General features: G+C 28.5%; 1 protein-coding gene across 4 annotated transcripts in view; it reads left to right on the top strand.

The window, feature by feature from the left end:
* Nucleotides 1-3,901, top strand: part of LOC121119809 (urea transporter 2) — a 99,181-nt gene extending 95,280 nt beyond the window's left edge. For 3 of the 4 annotated variants that reach the window (XM_040714605.2, XM_040714608.1, XM_071889688.1), the window contains 4 exons: nucleotides 860-1,109; nucleotides 1,168-1,315; nucleotides 2,873-3,066; nucleotides 3,132-3,901. In XM_040714605.2, coding sequence (XP_040570539.1) covers nucleotides 860-1,109; nucleotides 1,168-1,315; nucleotides 2,873-3,066; nucleotides 3,132-3,302 — 763 coding nt within the window. In that variant the 3' untranslated portion in view covers nucleotides 3,303-3,901. Of the gene's footprint in view, nucleotides 1-859; nucleotides 1,110-1,167; nucleotides 1,316-1,747; nucleotides 1,816-2,872; nucleotides 3,067-3,131 lie in introns of those variants that run through there. The other variant, XR_005864846.2, reaches the window with a different exon arrangement.
* The last annotated feature ends 10,606 nt before the right edge of the window (nucleotides 3,902-14,507 follow it).

Here is a 14,507-nt window from a genome sequence, read left to right as displayed (position 1 = left end):
TACTGACTAAAACCATAGATTGACATTTCTAAGCAAGGTTTTTACTACAGATCGACGAGTCTTTGAAATACAATACCTTTTTTCTTTCGCTAGGGAAGTGAGGCTGACCTAAAGGGATTTTTAGTTTTTTTTTGTGTTTGACACGTATATCCATATATATATATATATCATTAACATTTGTGTTTTATTTTATTATGCTGGTTGGGTTTTTTTTCTTTGCACTGTCACGTTATTTCAAAGTTTTAATATTTGTATTATAACTTCCGTTAAGAATGATAATTTTTATATTTTAAAAACACTAAATAAAATTTGAACTTTAGAGGCTTTATTTATCGCCACTGGTTGAAATTAATAAATAGATATTACATTGAGGAAAATTTAACAGCTTATGTAAAGAGCTGTGGCATGTGTTGTCGCCTAACACTGCTCATTATATAATATATTTATCACATTAAACTATGGCAAAAAATGTTACTTTTTAACTAAATATTTTATACAAAATTAATAACATGTTTTTTTTTTTTTTGGGGTACTTCAAGTCCCAAGAAATTATTCACCTTAAGATATTAAGACTAAGTAATCTTTTTAAAAATTATATGATAATTTAATGTTTACTAATGATATTACACAATCCAACGAGATGGGAAAGTTTTTCCCCGTTTATATGTAGTTCTATTAATAATTTTTATAAAAAGTTTTTTTGTAGATGATCGTCCTAATTAATCTTATACTCTTATGATAGATGCTATTATTTTCTTAAATTGTGTTTGACACAATATACTAATGATATTTTCTATGACGGTTAGTTTTAACCAGTATACAATTTATATTTAAATAATTAGTAGTTATTTTACTTTAGCATTCCAATTCAAAACGGAATAGGAAATTTATTACACTCCTTGACCACAAAAAGTTCCACATTCACATCGGATGGCTCTTTCACGGAAAGAAAATTAGGAATGGTCTCTTTCACCTTTCCTTTCAATGTTGTGGGGCAAATATCATTTGTTCTTTTGGCTCTGAGAGCAAAGTCCTTGTCCATTAACGAGCCCATGAATGATGTATATACAAATGAAACAAATCCTCATAGCTCCGTCGACTGGTTAAAGGTTCAAATTAGTTTGACAACTTGTGTACATCGATTATATTTAACTATTTTTTCTATAGGTTGCTGAAGGATCCTTATTATCAATTGGCCAGGTCTATGCTATTAATACATTGATTGGATCTCTAGTGATGATTATTGGATTTTTTATTTGTTCCCCAATACTTGCAGCTTCCATGTCACTTGGGGGAGCTCTAGGAACTTGTACAGGTTAGTAATTTGTGTAAGTATGATTTGTCAAATGACATCGATTTATAAGCACATCTACGTGCTACATTCTAATATATATATATATAAATCCCACAGTTTTCATATAATATTGGACCATATCATCTAAAAAATTATTTTTTATGGAAACATAAAAAAACTTATAGAATAGTTATAAATTCATATTTGTAGTTTCACGGTCAATTTATATAAAACATTTAGCTTATCAAATACTCAAAAATGTTTAAAAAAAAACTTTACTACAAAGTTACTTCCTTAACATTATTTCTACTTGTCTTTTAGGTTTTTAAAATAGCCCCAGTATATTTGATATATCCAGACTAGGACTCAACCTATTGATAATTATAATTTTTTTGTAGCTTTCTATTTTTAGTTTACCAGAAGCATAGTATGAATATAGTTTCGTATTCTTAGCTTAAATGATGTACGAGATATAAGCCACACCCTCATAGCAATCAAGGATGTTATTTTTGACCCTTACAGTAAGTTTTATTATTTTATGTAGTGAATTATCTTTAGTGAACATAAGATTATGTAGACTATCTGGATGATATTTTCTTCATTTTTCCTCAATAAGTAACCTATTGTATGGCTTATTTCAGCTTTTAACAACTAAGGAACTTACAAGTACGTTTTTGTATTATATAAATTCATTTGTACTCATCGTTTCCTGATACTTATATTGGGCCCCATATTTTTGTTGTTTTGTGTACGTCAAATTATTGGTAGTTTGAATATTATGTGGTCGATCATTGATTTTTAAATTAACATTTGAAATCTGGACAAGAAAATTAGAAAAAAAGCTTAACCATTGTTATTTCTTAATAATTTTTATATAGTGAATTTACAGAATTCAAAAAGTGTTTTTTTTTTTCATGTCTCTGACTTCATACAAATTTTTGTTGTTTTTGCAATAAATGGTTTCTTTTTTAAAGTAAAAACAGCTTTCATTTTTAAGTTAAATTGTTTATCAAGGTCAAATGATGAAATAAGAATAAAAACTAGGGGTAAATTTACAATATGGCTCTCTAAACACTTGGGTCCTCAAGGTTTAAGTAATTTTAAAATCTTAGAACATTCTTATTGACTATTGATTTTGTTTTTTAGGAGGGGAAAATAATAAATAATTTCTAAACTTTTATCGATTACCGATAAATCTTGAACTCCTCATAATCGAATTGTTACATCCACTTGATAATGTATCAGTCAGGTTTTATTTCAACGAATAAAAATCTCATTGTATTGCATATTTTAGTCAGTCATCAAACTTGTCTATATATTTTGATGGAAAGTGTTGAACCGGAGTTTTCAAAATTTCATAATGTTATATACAACTACCATGTAGGATTAGATAGAATGTAAAAACATTTTTGAATAAATAAATTGCTATATCTAACCAACCAACAATTTTAGACCTATAACAAACTCAAAGATTGAAATATTATAAATAAGTAGACAATTGCTTTATAATATGGTATAATTATTATGTCTAACTTTCAAACAATCTAGTCATAAAACTATGTTTCATTATTTATTCAGCGTTAATTCTATTGAGAAACGATCAAAAATCCCTGGAGGCGATATATACCGGAATCTATGGCTATAACTCTGTATTAACAGCTGGAGCTCTTGGAGGTTTTTTCGTGGTTCTAACATGGCATTCCTTCATACGTTGCATTTGTGGAATAATATTAACTGTTACACTACATATTGCGATCGGAGCAGCTTATGCCGTAAGAAAAATTATTCAATAAAATACAATTAAATAATATTCGATTTTTTATTTGGTTAATTGCAGGGAAACTCCCTTGTACAGATTCCTGTCTGTACTTTACCATTCGTTGTTGCATGTTGGATGTTCCACTTAAACACAAGTCAAACGTCAACTGCCCTTTCCAGGGTAGCATCTCCTTCTGTCCCTGAAATACATTTAGAACAATATTTAAGAGCCTGTAAATCGTTCAAATAAATAGCTTTTAACATGTATGAGTCAAAAAAAAATTATTATCATTGTAATAAAATTTTATATGTAGATATATGAACCAACTGAACAATAACTCTCATGTTAGCAGGATAAATTATGAAATTTAAAATTTCTGGAAAAATATCTTACCTCAAAGAAATTTTCATACTTTCGACTCAAAATACCTTGAAGGTTAACACTAGAACCGAAAAACAGTCAATATCATAACTGTTTTTTACTGAAATTGTTATGCCATCTTTAATTCATCTTAATTGGCTTTATATATCATTAATATAAACATATGACCATCTTGTGTTACTACATAATTGAAAATAACTTATTTTTTTAGAAGATATAATGTATTTTACGTAACAGCAAGACAACCAATTAGACAATTTTATTAGTACAGAGTAACACCGTCGTAACATAAATCAGAACAAACCCTCGACACACAATATCATGTAACAAAAATTTGCTTTAATACCTTTTGCTAAATGTTAAATTTCTGAAAATATGACATGATTTCATTTATGATCTTCAAGTTTATGCTGAAATAGTTTCTATTTTTCGCTATATTTTATAATAAAGATACGTTGATATCTAAATATTTAATAAGTTTGATTTTTTTATTTAGTGATATCGTCCAGGAGTTACAGTTTTTTTCTTTTTTCAATGATAACTTGTATTATGTATTTAAATTTCAATCTATCAGGGTCTATATAGTCATTAGTAATAATTATTAACTACAAAATGACCACTTGTAATAATATCCATCAGATATGCTAAAAAAAGAAATTTAAATGAGTGGTCAATTTTATTACGATCGCTTTTTCAGGTATTAATGATTTTTCTCACTTCTAGTTATAAATTTTAGTTATTAAATTTACCTTCAATCAATTTATTTTGTACATTAAATATATATCTAATATCAAAAGTTTACAAAGCGTTGCTCAGGACAAAAAGTGAGTGGAAAGTGATATTGACAAGGGTAAATGATATTTCTATTTAATATTTAGACCAGTACGGTGAGGGTATTCTTATAGGCATTATAATATAAAAACTGTATATTAAATTTATTATTATGAATTTAAAAAAAAATTGTTTTGCACTAATTTTGCAAGAGAAATAGTAAATAGAAGTTATGTTTTATCCTATACAATGCCAATGAATGCTAAGATTTGTAATGTACTTGCTAGGCCAAGAAAGTTATGGAGAATAATATTGTACCGCCGTTATTGTAATAAATAACCGCTCAGTAACTTGTTTATTTTTTGGAAATATTGCAAAACTTATTAAATAAAATGTTCCAAAAACTAAAAATACTCTGTTTTATGTTCAGGTTCTTTTTGAGTTATTTATTGTCCAATATGTCTCATTTTGTGGCATTTATTCTTAAAAATTGACATTTGATTAAAAAAGAAAAAAACCTCAAAAAATTTAAAAATTATTCATATTTAATTTTAATATATTATATATATAAATACAAAGTAATTTTTAGACAAACTTCTACAAGTTTATTCAATCTATGACTCAAATATTAAATTAGAAATTTTTTTGCACCTAAAAAAAATGCAGTTTTTTTTCCCCCCCTATATACGGTGGCGGAAGCCCTGACATACCTTGATGAGATATTATTTGGATATTCTGATCCATGCCTAGTCGCAAGATGCATGTACTCAATATTTGGATGGCGCACATGAAAGGCATGTTGCTTGTGCCCCATAATTGCATGATGTTGGAGTTTTTTTATGTTTTTTCAGGTGGGCCTCTGTGAGGAGAGGGTACTCACGAGCTCATAGAGAGGTATCACGCCCATAATTGATGGCTCTGGACACAATAGAGCAGCTGGCAGTCTTATTCTTTGCGAAAATAGACATGGATATTTGGGATTGGCTTGAAAAGCTTCCTTGACCTCATTTGAGTCCATTTTTTTAGCATACAACTATTCGTCTTTGTGGTAATATCGTGGCCATCATGTAAACGCTTCTGGATTCGAAAAATAGTTGCCGGGAATGATCTACTAGGCTTTATGACATCAAAAAGGGGAGTTTGGCGCGCAGAATTGAAGCTACCTCAATCATCTTCGGCTCATCAGCCATGGTCGTTAAGGTGTCCTAAAAAACAAAATATTTTGGAATCATGAAAACTGCACTGTTTTATTATGAGGTCTGTAATATATAACAAGCATAAAAAAATACTACATAAATCTTCAAAAATCAACCAGCCCTGGAGGTTTAAAGATTTACAAAATAATATAATACATAGAATTTTCATATTAACTGATATATAAAGTCTTCAGCACTGAAACAATAAAATTTGTGGCAATTTTCCCCCTCAAAATAGAATAAATCTTTAAACCTCTAGGGCAGGCTGAATTTTTAAGATATCTGTATGATTTTTATAATGTTAGTTATATTTTGAAAAACATCATAGTAAACAGCACAGGTTTCATTATGCCAAATATTTTCTTTTTTGGAACAAATTAATGGTAGTTGACTGAATTAAAAAAGTTTTTATGACAAATAAATGTTGTCCGTGTTAGCTATCTGGAACCGTCGGAATTTTTTTCTCTACAATCATCTGAGTCCGAGTTATATGACTTTAAATTTGAGTATCACTATATTTGCAAAGACCGTGACATTATTTCTACATATAAATTTACGCAACAATTTCAACGAATAAATACTAGTCAACCTATTCTTCAAATTATTTTTTTTTAGTTTTTAGAATAATATATAATTAAATGAATTATTTGATTAATGGTTATAAGTATTAAATATTTTAAAGTTCATAAATTAAATATAAATAAGTATATTAAATAACTTATATTTCATCAATAATTAATAAAAAAATACATTGTATGTAATATCAAAAGTATTTAAATATTGAGTCTTCCTGCATCTTAAATATTATTCACTTATTTCATTTATTCAAATAATCGATTTCATTATATATAACTTCGAAACATCTTCACTCAACCTTACATTGATTATTTATAAAATATCTTATAAGAAAAGTATTAGTTAAACTTAAAAAATTCTAGAATATCAAATGTTTCTATTGACAGAAAATTTTTTTTCTTCATTTTAGCTATGATTTAAAGCAAATATGAGAAATATATTAGTTATCCTAGATGATCCTTAATTTGAATGGATTAAAAACATTTTCTACTTAATAAATAGATTATTTTTAGAATACTGGAATGTTTTAATCTATTTTTGTTACCATAAATTTTCATTCATATAGATATATTTCATTAAAAAATATGGCTCTGAATCGTAATTAAAACTTAAACCTTGATTTTTAAAAACAGGCTTGAAAGGTCGAACATACTGAAATTGACGATTTTTGTGTTTTATGAATGAGATTACAATAGTAAATGTAAGTGTTTTAAATAGTAATGCGTTATCAAACAGGACTTTTTATTTTCATCCCAGACTTGAATTATCCAATCTTTAATCACTAATATCTATGTTGTTAATATAGATATTGACTTGAAATTTTGCATGGAATCTACTGTTAATAGCTAGAACAAATGTTGTAATAATTAGTTACATCTGTCGGATAAATTTGCAAATGAATTACACATACAATATTACTATATTCCAATAGGGATATTTAGTATTTTATTGTCGATTTGAAATATAAATTATTTCTAATCATGCAACGTTACGGAAAATACTTTCAATATTCTCTATTGATTTTTAGATCTTTATTAGATTTTTCTTACAGTGTAAAGTAAATAACCAACAGGGATTATTACAGAGAATTGCAAGATCAAAGGATTATATATTATATCGAAATATACCATTACTTTAATCATATCAATGTAGTTATTTATTATTTTCTTCATATTTTTTTATCTATCTAAATTAATCCAACAAAACAGGATTTCATCAACAAAGATAGGTGCGATTATTTAAAATATTCGGATGTTTTATTTATATATTTTTTTCACACAACCTCGTGTACTATATTATTTGTTTTTTATGGTATGACGTTACCACGATAACACATGTACACCATATGTAATTTGTTTTCCCTTGATACGTTATGGCTATTACAGAATTAATTCTTTTGGGTAAAAAAACCAAAACAAAGTAATAAGTTTTTCTATACTTAGGTTCAATTTCCAAAAGAGCAGGAATATAATTTTTTATTCATCCCTCGTCGTATATATAATATATATACTTGTCATTTTATTATTTATATGAAGAAATTTTGGCTATTCTTCATAGAAACAATATAATAACAACTCTTTTAATAAAATATTACTAAGTAATATTATATTACTCTATCGAATAAAATACTGTGTAATTCATTTGAAAAATGGTCAAAAAAATAGTATGACAGTGATAGTTTTGGGAGTATAGAAGGGATAAATTGCAGTTGGTATGATTTATTTATTTGGCTAACTAAGATATGATTTCGGGCCTTTTTTGTGTTTCTTTTTGGATGAAAGGTTGCATGATACAGTAAAGGTAACGACGCGCTATAAATAGGATTGGGCTGGAAGAGGCAAAATTTTATTTTAAATTATGAATGAATGCTGCTCATTTCTGTAGGAACATAAATTTTCTGCAACTAAACACTAAGATTGTGAATATCGTGAATTGCAATAATATTTATTGACATAAGCTCCAATACTAGCTTTTGTGGGTCTAACTTATTTTGAAAGAAAAACTTTCTCTCACAATTCCGACGCACATAGTCAATTGTTGAGGAAGATGTAAAATTCGTAGTACATTTCCAAAGAATTATCTGGCTAGCTGTCATGGATAGGGAATGCATTCAATTCATATTATTACAAAAGTCAGTACATAGCATTCACCAATCAAAGATCGCAGTAGAGGAAATGGAAGAACACCATTCAGTCTCTGCATTCTTGAATAGATCAATAAATATTTTTTGATATATTTTGGGTATAATTCTCCACAGCAAGGCCAACCCACCTCCTAGTTTCTTTTTAGGTCTTTTCAGAGAGATAAGGAGCTCCAGTAAAATAAATTATTCAACAAACAATTTGCTTCCTCAAATGCATTCACAGCCAGAAAGGGAATAGATATTGCTTTATATAATATATTAGGAACTATTAGGAAACTATAAAGGTCAATCTTTTTTTGAAGATTGAACTTCTCCATTGGTAATGGAAGAACACAAATACTTTGTAAGGAATGTCCAGTTTGAATAACAGGAACATTTTTTATCGCATATAATTCCCAATATTTCAACACTGTCCTTAATTGAACTGCTGGCAAATTTTATTTCCTTACTGGGGCTCCATTTACCAATAAGAAGAACAACAGGTTTTTTTATAGATGATCTTCAAACCGGGCCTCCTTTCATACTTCTTGAAGTAATTTACAATCACCTCAACCCGTTTAGTTAGTTGACTCTCAGACTTAGCTTGTAACATCGATATGACGTCGTCGTTTTATATCAACTGTATGTCTCCAGGTCCCAAAATCCATTTCAAACCCATCGAATTTACTTATAATGAAATCTTTAAGATCTTTTACTTTTTATTGCAGCAACGAAAAATAGGGGGGGGGGCTGAAGACGAACCTTGACGTCAACTCTTTCTTAAAGTAATTGGTTCACTTTCTCCATCACCTATCGATTAAAGTATTCCTTTGAAAAAAGCCTTTTAACTACTTTCAAAATATGATTGTGTATGACAGAATCAAATGGTTTGCTAAAGTTCACAGCTATAATTGCACCAAAATGTACAGCAAACTGTACATTTCTTGAAGGTATAAAATCTTGATCTCCCTATTGGAAACCTTTTTGTTATTTACCAACTTTGGAATTCATAATTGGTTATATTTCAATTGCAAGAACACCCAAAAGAATTAAGTAACTTTCATTGAGTACGGTGATAGGTCTCAAATTACTGATATCGGTAGCCATCCATTTTTTTAAAGTGGTCAAGTACTTTTCGACCTCTTGTTAGGGATTGTCTTCATCTTTAACGCGCACGTCAAGCAATACTTAGTCAAACAATCATAAAATTCCCTAAAAAATTTGTAGTACAAAAATCTTATCTTTCTGATGGCATCTACGGGATCGACACGATATTTTTGAACATTTCAAAAAATAGACAAAATAATGCGTAAAATCTTTAATAATTTATTAAATCAATAAATTCAAAAACTATTTGCATGGTGTGGCATCTAGCTTAAAATTTGAATCAAAGTAGGCGCCCTCAGTGGTGATGATCTTGCCAGGGCTTGATATGATCCTGTTGCAGGCGCGCTTTACCTGGACCCTTGGAAATTTTTGGAAAGTGAGGATGATGCATTGCTTTAGCTCGACCACCGTGTTTCGTGAGGGTCAGTTAGTGTCTTATTCAACTGTGCTCCATAGGTAGAAGTAACAAGGATTGCAGTCGGGTCTGTTGGGAGGCCAGATGTTAGGACTGGTGCAGTCCTCGAAGTTCTCGGACATCCACATAAGGGACATGTGGGGTAAAAAAAAAAAAAAGAAGACAAAGAGCCCTGATAACCTCCACTGTGTTCCTTGCAATAACTCTTCATGATATCACAGTCGTTAAAACCAGCGCGAATGATCGTAACCTCGGTTATTCTTTTCCACTGTTTGGATAGGTTAAAGTCGTTGGATTCCATTATTAATAGCACAACGTGTTCTCCACTACTGACCCAATATTTTGGGGAAAGTGATACAGTAATATACTGCTATCTAACAGTGATTATGTGCAATAATATCAAATGTTAAAAATATCACGTTGATCCTGTAGTATAAGCCAATTGCACTTATACAACGGTAGAGACACATTACCAAAGCCATTTATTGGAAATATAATGTATTATTTTTACTTCATCTACTATTATGAACAATTACAGGAATGTGGCCAAGTACTTTTAAATGTATTTATGTCAAATATAAGTACTTCATTGAAATTGTAAAACAAGAACTAATTATGATTAATTCAGTAGAATTTCAATCTTTAATTCAATTATGGTCTTATTTTTTCTCTATTAGCTTCATGGCCTTCAGAAAAGGGCCATAAAGTTTTGGTTATCTTTAAGATTCAAAGATTTTTTTTAAGCGGTTGGTGTTAAAGATACAAACACACCCAATTATAGATAATGAGTTATAATCATGCTGTTGTCATTAATTACCATTCTATAAAAAAGTATAAGTTTATGAGTTAAAATTTCATACGAAGATTTGAAGACCTTCGTCTTACTTAAGACACCGGGGGCACAGAACAGTTGACGTAATCTTACGCAAAACTAGTGCCCTCAATTAATCAATACTTATATTAGTCCAAGCAAACACCACCTTGCAGATAATATATATTGTTTAGTTTGTTTGTGGCCTATGCCATAGGAGTAAAAGTTTTAATTTTCTAGTAATAAATACTGCAATAACACCCCGTCTATATCCAACAAAATTCAAGTAATTTTGATATCTTTTCATTTTTAGATGTCTTAAAAATTTTATATTATATATATATATATAATATTTATATCATTATACGAATATTAAAATACGTTCAGTTTATTGCTTTAGACTTATCCAAATTTGTTTATAGAAATCATACGCAATAACTGAATATAAGTTGGTATTCTCGAATCCTTGAAATGGATCTACTAACTTTATGGTCATAGTAAGTAGGAATAGGTTACCGGAAATTTTGTAATCAAATATCAAGAGTTCCTTCTCCCATAGTATTTAGACACCACCACATTGATCAGATGAAGAGCAGTTATAATTTTACTAGCAAAACTCTGTCCATCAACACCAGTCGTACATTCTATTCTCTAAAGGGACTTATCATTTTCCATTCACTCAAAAAATTACTAAAGCTCATGCATCATTATTTTGAGTTCCTTAGATGCAAAGTACTCGTTAAAAACTCTTAGTGAGTGAGGGGTTAGAAGAAGCAGATATTCAAAGGAATCCTCGGAGCAGAACATCACAAAATCTAACTTCTCAATTCATGAATACCGGTCCCAAATTCGTAATTCTACTCTCAGGGGGATTTGATTTAGCCCATGTTGAATTCTACTGCCTCCTCTTTTTTCTTCTCTTACTTTCTTCTTTTAGCACACAAATACATGGATTTTTCTTTTAAGATAAATTCAAAAGGGAGTTTTATTCTTGAATTATTGTAATGCTTTTATTTCAAATTTCAAAACGATATAAAGCGTTTTTAATGCAAACATTTTCAAAAATTAAAGTAAAGGTTATTTTTACCCTCTCAAGGAAAAACATTTATTTTAATCTTTAAAAATATAATTCGAGTTTTAAACATTATAGAAAACTTTCAAAAATTGTTTTGAAATTTTTTAATAAAAAACTTTAAAATATAGTGCAATAATTTATCTCTATCTTTGTCACCAAGAGGTTATAAAAGCTTTGCATCTTTAAAATAACTAAAATTTACGTCTTTTTTTTGAAAAAATGCCATGAGGCTAATAGAGAAAAAATAAGGGTATAATTAAAGTTGGAATTAGGAGATCACACCCTACTATGTTCATCATATGTCATTCTTGAATAAAAAAATCGTCATTTCGTTGGAGAGTGTAATAAAAGATTTCAATAAGACGAACACAAAATTCTATAAAACAAATACATATAAAATACTTTAAATTATAGTCATCAATCTGTTGGTCTTCCGCAATAAAAGTGTTAATCCCTTCAAAAAAAAAATATTAAGCTAGTAATTTATCAAGCCGAATATGAAGGTATGTATATGACTATGTAACTAGCATAGTCCAAGTTATCACTATTCATCCTTGTTATTTAAAAAAAAACACTGCATATCTTGATGCTTGTGAGTCCGAACCTAGTATGATGAGGAGTTTCAAAAATTATAAATGTATAATTTGTGAATTGGCCAGAAGGAGAAATATTGAGGGGATACCGATTAACTTTTTGTACTTTCTTTTCATACATTAAGATAGTTATTTTTTAATCAGTATGAACAAATATTTATCAGAGCAAGAGTAAAAGTTCATAAATTTAAAAAAAATGAATGTTATTTTTTTTCTTTTTAATAAAAAATTGAGCTTCATATATGGAAACATTTCTATATTCAAAAGTATTGATTCATAAAGAGTTGATACTCAAATAAATATCGTTACTTTTTGTGTCTTATAAGTTCGTTGCTAAGAAAGTCACAAAAATGCACTATACACATTTTGAAGGAATATATTAAAAATTCATTTTTCTCGTTAATAATCAAACTATTCAATTGATGTCCTTTAACATTTTAAAAGGTTTTTGAGGATTTTAAACTAGTATAAAAAGAATATGTTATAATGTTATTACAAACTTTAGTGCATTATTGCAATTTTTTCTCTTGTCATAAGTCTGGCTTTACCAAATTATCAAAAAGGGCTCTCCAATCATTGCATACTATAATGTATTCAATGTGTGAAATAAAAACTATATAAATGAAATTATCTCGATTTCTTGCATTTGTTCATTAATATAACAAAGTACGTCTCAGTGTTGTTAAATCGAATTCACTTATCAAATTCAAAGATAAGATAACCAACTTGATCAATTGAGAAATCCAATTAGTCTACTAATTTACAAAATAAAAAGATCATAGATTCTTAATTTTGAGTAAGGGTGTACTGATCCATTGGAATCAGTCAGTATCGGTTTTTTTCAGAGTATCAAAATTAGTTCAATAATACCAATTCCATCTCCCTACTTATATTAAACAAGCACAAAATTCTAATTTTATTATTTATACTGGTCGACCAATAAAAAGAAGTGAGGATGGACGTATGAGCTAACTTAAGTTTAAAACTATGGGCTTTTATCTCTAAGGCCCCAGATAAAACTATTTTTCCTTAAATTTTTATAATAACACTTAATAAATGCAACAATGATTGGCCTGCATAACGAAATTCAAGTCCATCCATTGAAAATGAAATTCTATTCAGTAGTGCGGGCAATTCATATTTATGAGCCAACCAGGAATAAATTGACTCCTCAGTACGGAGATGAACTAACCTTTTAAATAATTTTAATTTAAAATTATTTATACCTCATTTTAATCAAACTAATTGATATATTTATTTCTTTTCTTGTCTAGCCATAATATAATCTAAAAGTTCAATATTTAGAAAATTACATTATTTTGTTATTTTTTAATCTAACTCCTATATACATAATATATATAAGGAATTAGAATGGTTCATAAAGCAAGTATCAGACTCTGAATTAGCTGAAATTTTGATATTGGTACATCTCTAATTTTGAAATTTTATAATTGTTCAGGAATAGATAATAATCATTATATCAGGGAAGGATTCGGAGATTGTGGCTAATTTCATCGTCGATCAATCTGACCATTTCAAGTAACCCATTATGAAATCAGAAGGAAAAGTGGCCCCTAAGAAAGAAAAACATTAAACATCGTCCATGAATGAACCAAAGATTGGGGAATAGGCTTCGAAAAAGCCCTAAAGGAAGTATCATCCACTCGTTTCTTTACTTCAAGAAGTAATAGAGAAAGGGCTCAGTGTCAATGATAAAAAAGCAGAAGACATCAATAAACATTCACATGAAAAATTAGTCAACCTCAAAATATATACAAAAAAGTAAAGAATAACCCCATTTTACATAAGATTCAAAGATAAAAAAGCTAATAAGAACAACCCTGAACAAATTAAATTTCTTTTAAGATCAATATTTAATTTCTTGGGATAAATTAAAAATTGATTCAATAGAGTTGATCATTTTAATACTTTTTTTATATTACTTACAATTTTTTAAATATATATATATGGCCTTGTGTGCAGCTATAAAATTTGACTATTGTAATTGTATACATCTATTTATGAATAAATTCTGAAATTTATAGATAGTTTTTTTATTATTAGATTTTTGGTGTATTTGAATTTAAATAAGTATAGGTTTTTTATCGGGGAAAAAATCCTAATATTGTGAAAAAGAAAATAAAATATGAACCTGAAAAATAATAAAAAAAAAACCTAATAAAATACCAATAAGATAGTTCCGGAAATATAAAAAAGTATATAATAACACAAGGGAGACATTACAGAGGTAAATTTTGTATTAATGAAAAGGAGCCAATAATAGAATTGATATTTGAGATCAGAATCTAAAATTAAATTACACATTGAATAAATTTCTATATTATAAGCTATGATATTCTTTATCACTATGGAACATGAACAAGTTATAAGGGTAGAAAAAGGAGTA

This window comes from Lepeophtheirus salmonis, chromosome 6, assembly GCF_016086655.4.
Source record: "Lepeophtheirus salmonis chromosome 6, UVic_Lsal_1.4, whole genome shotgun sequence".
NCBI lineage: Eukaryota > Metazoa > Arthropoda > Copepoda > Siphonostomatoida > Caligidae > Lepeophtheirus > Lepeophtheirus salmonis.
This window is presented reverse-complemented; position numbering and strand designations above follow the sequence as displayed.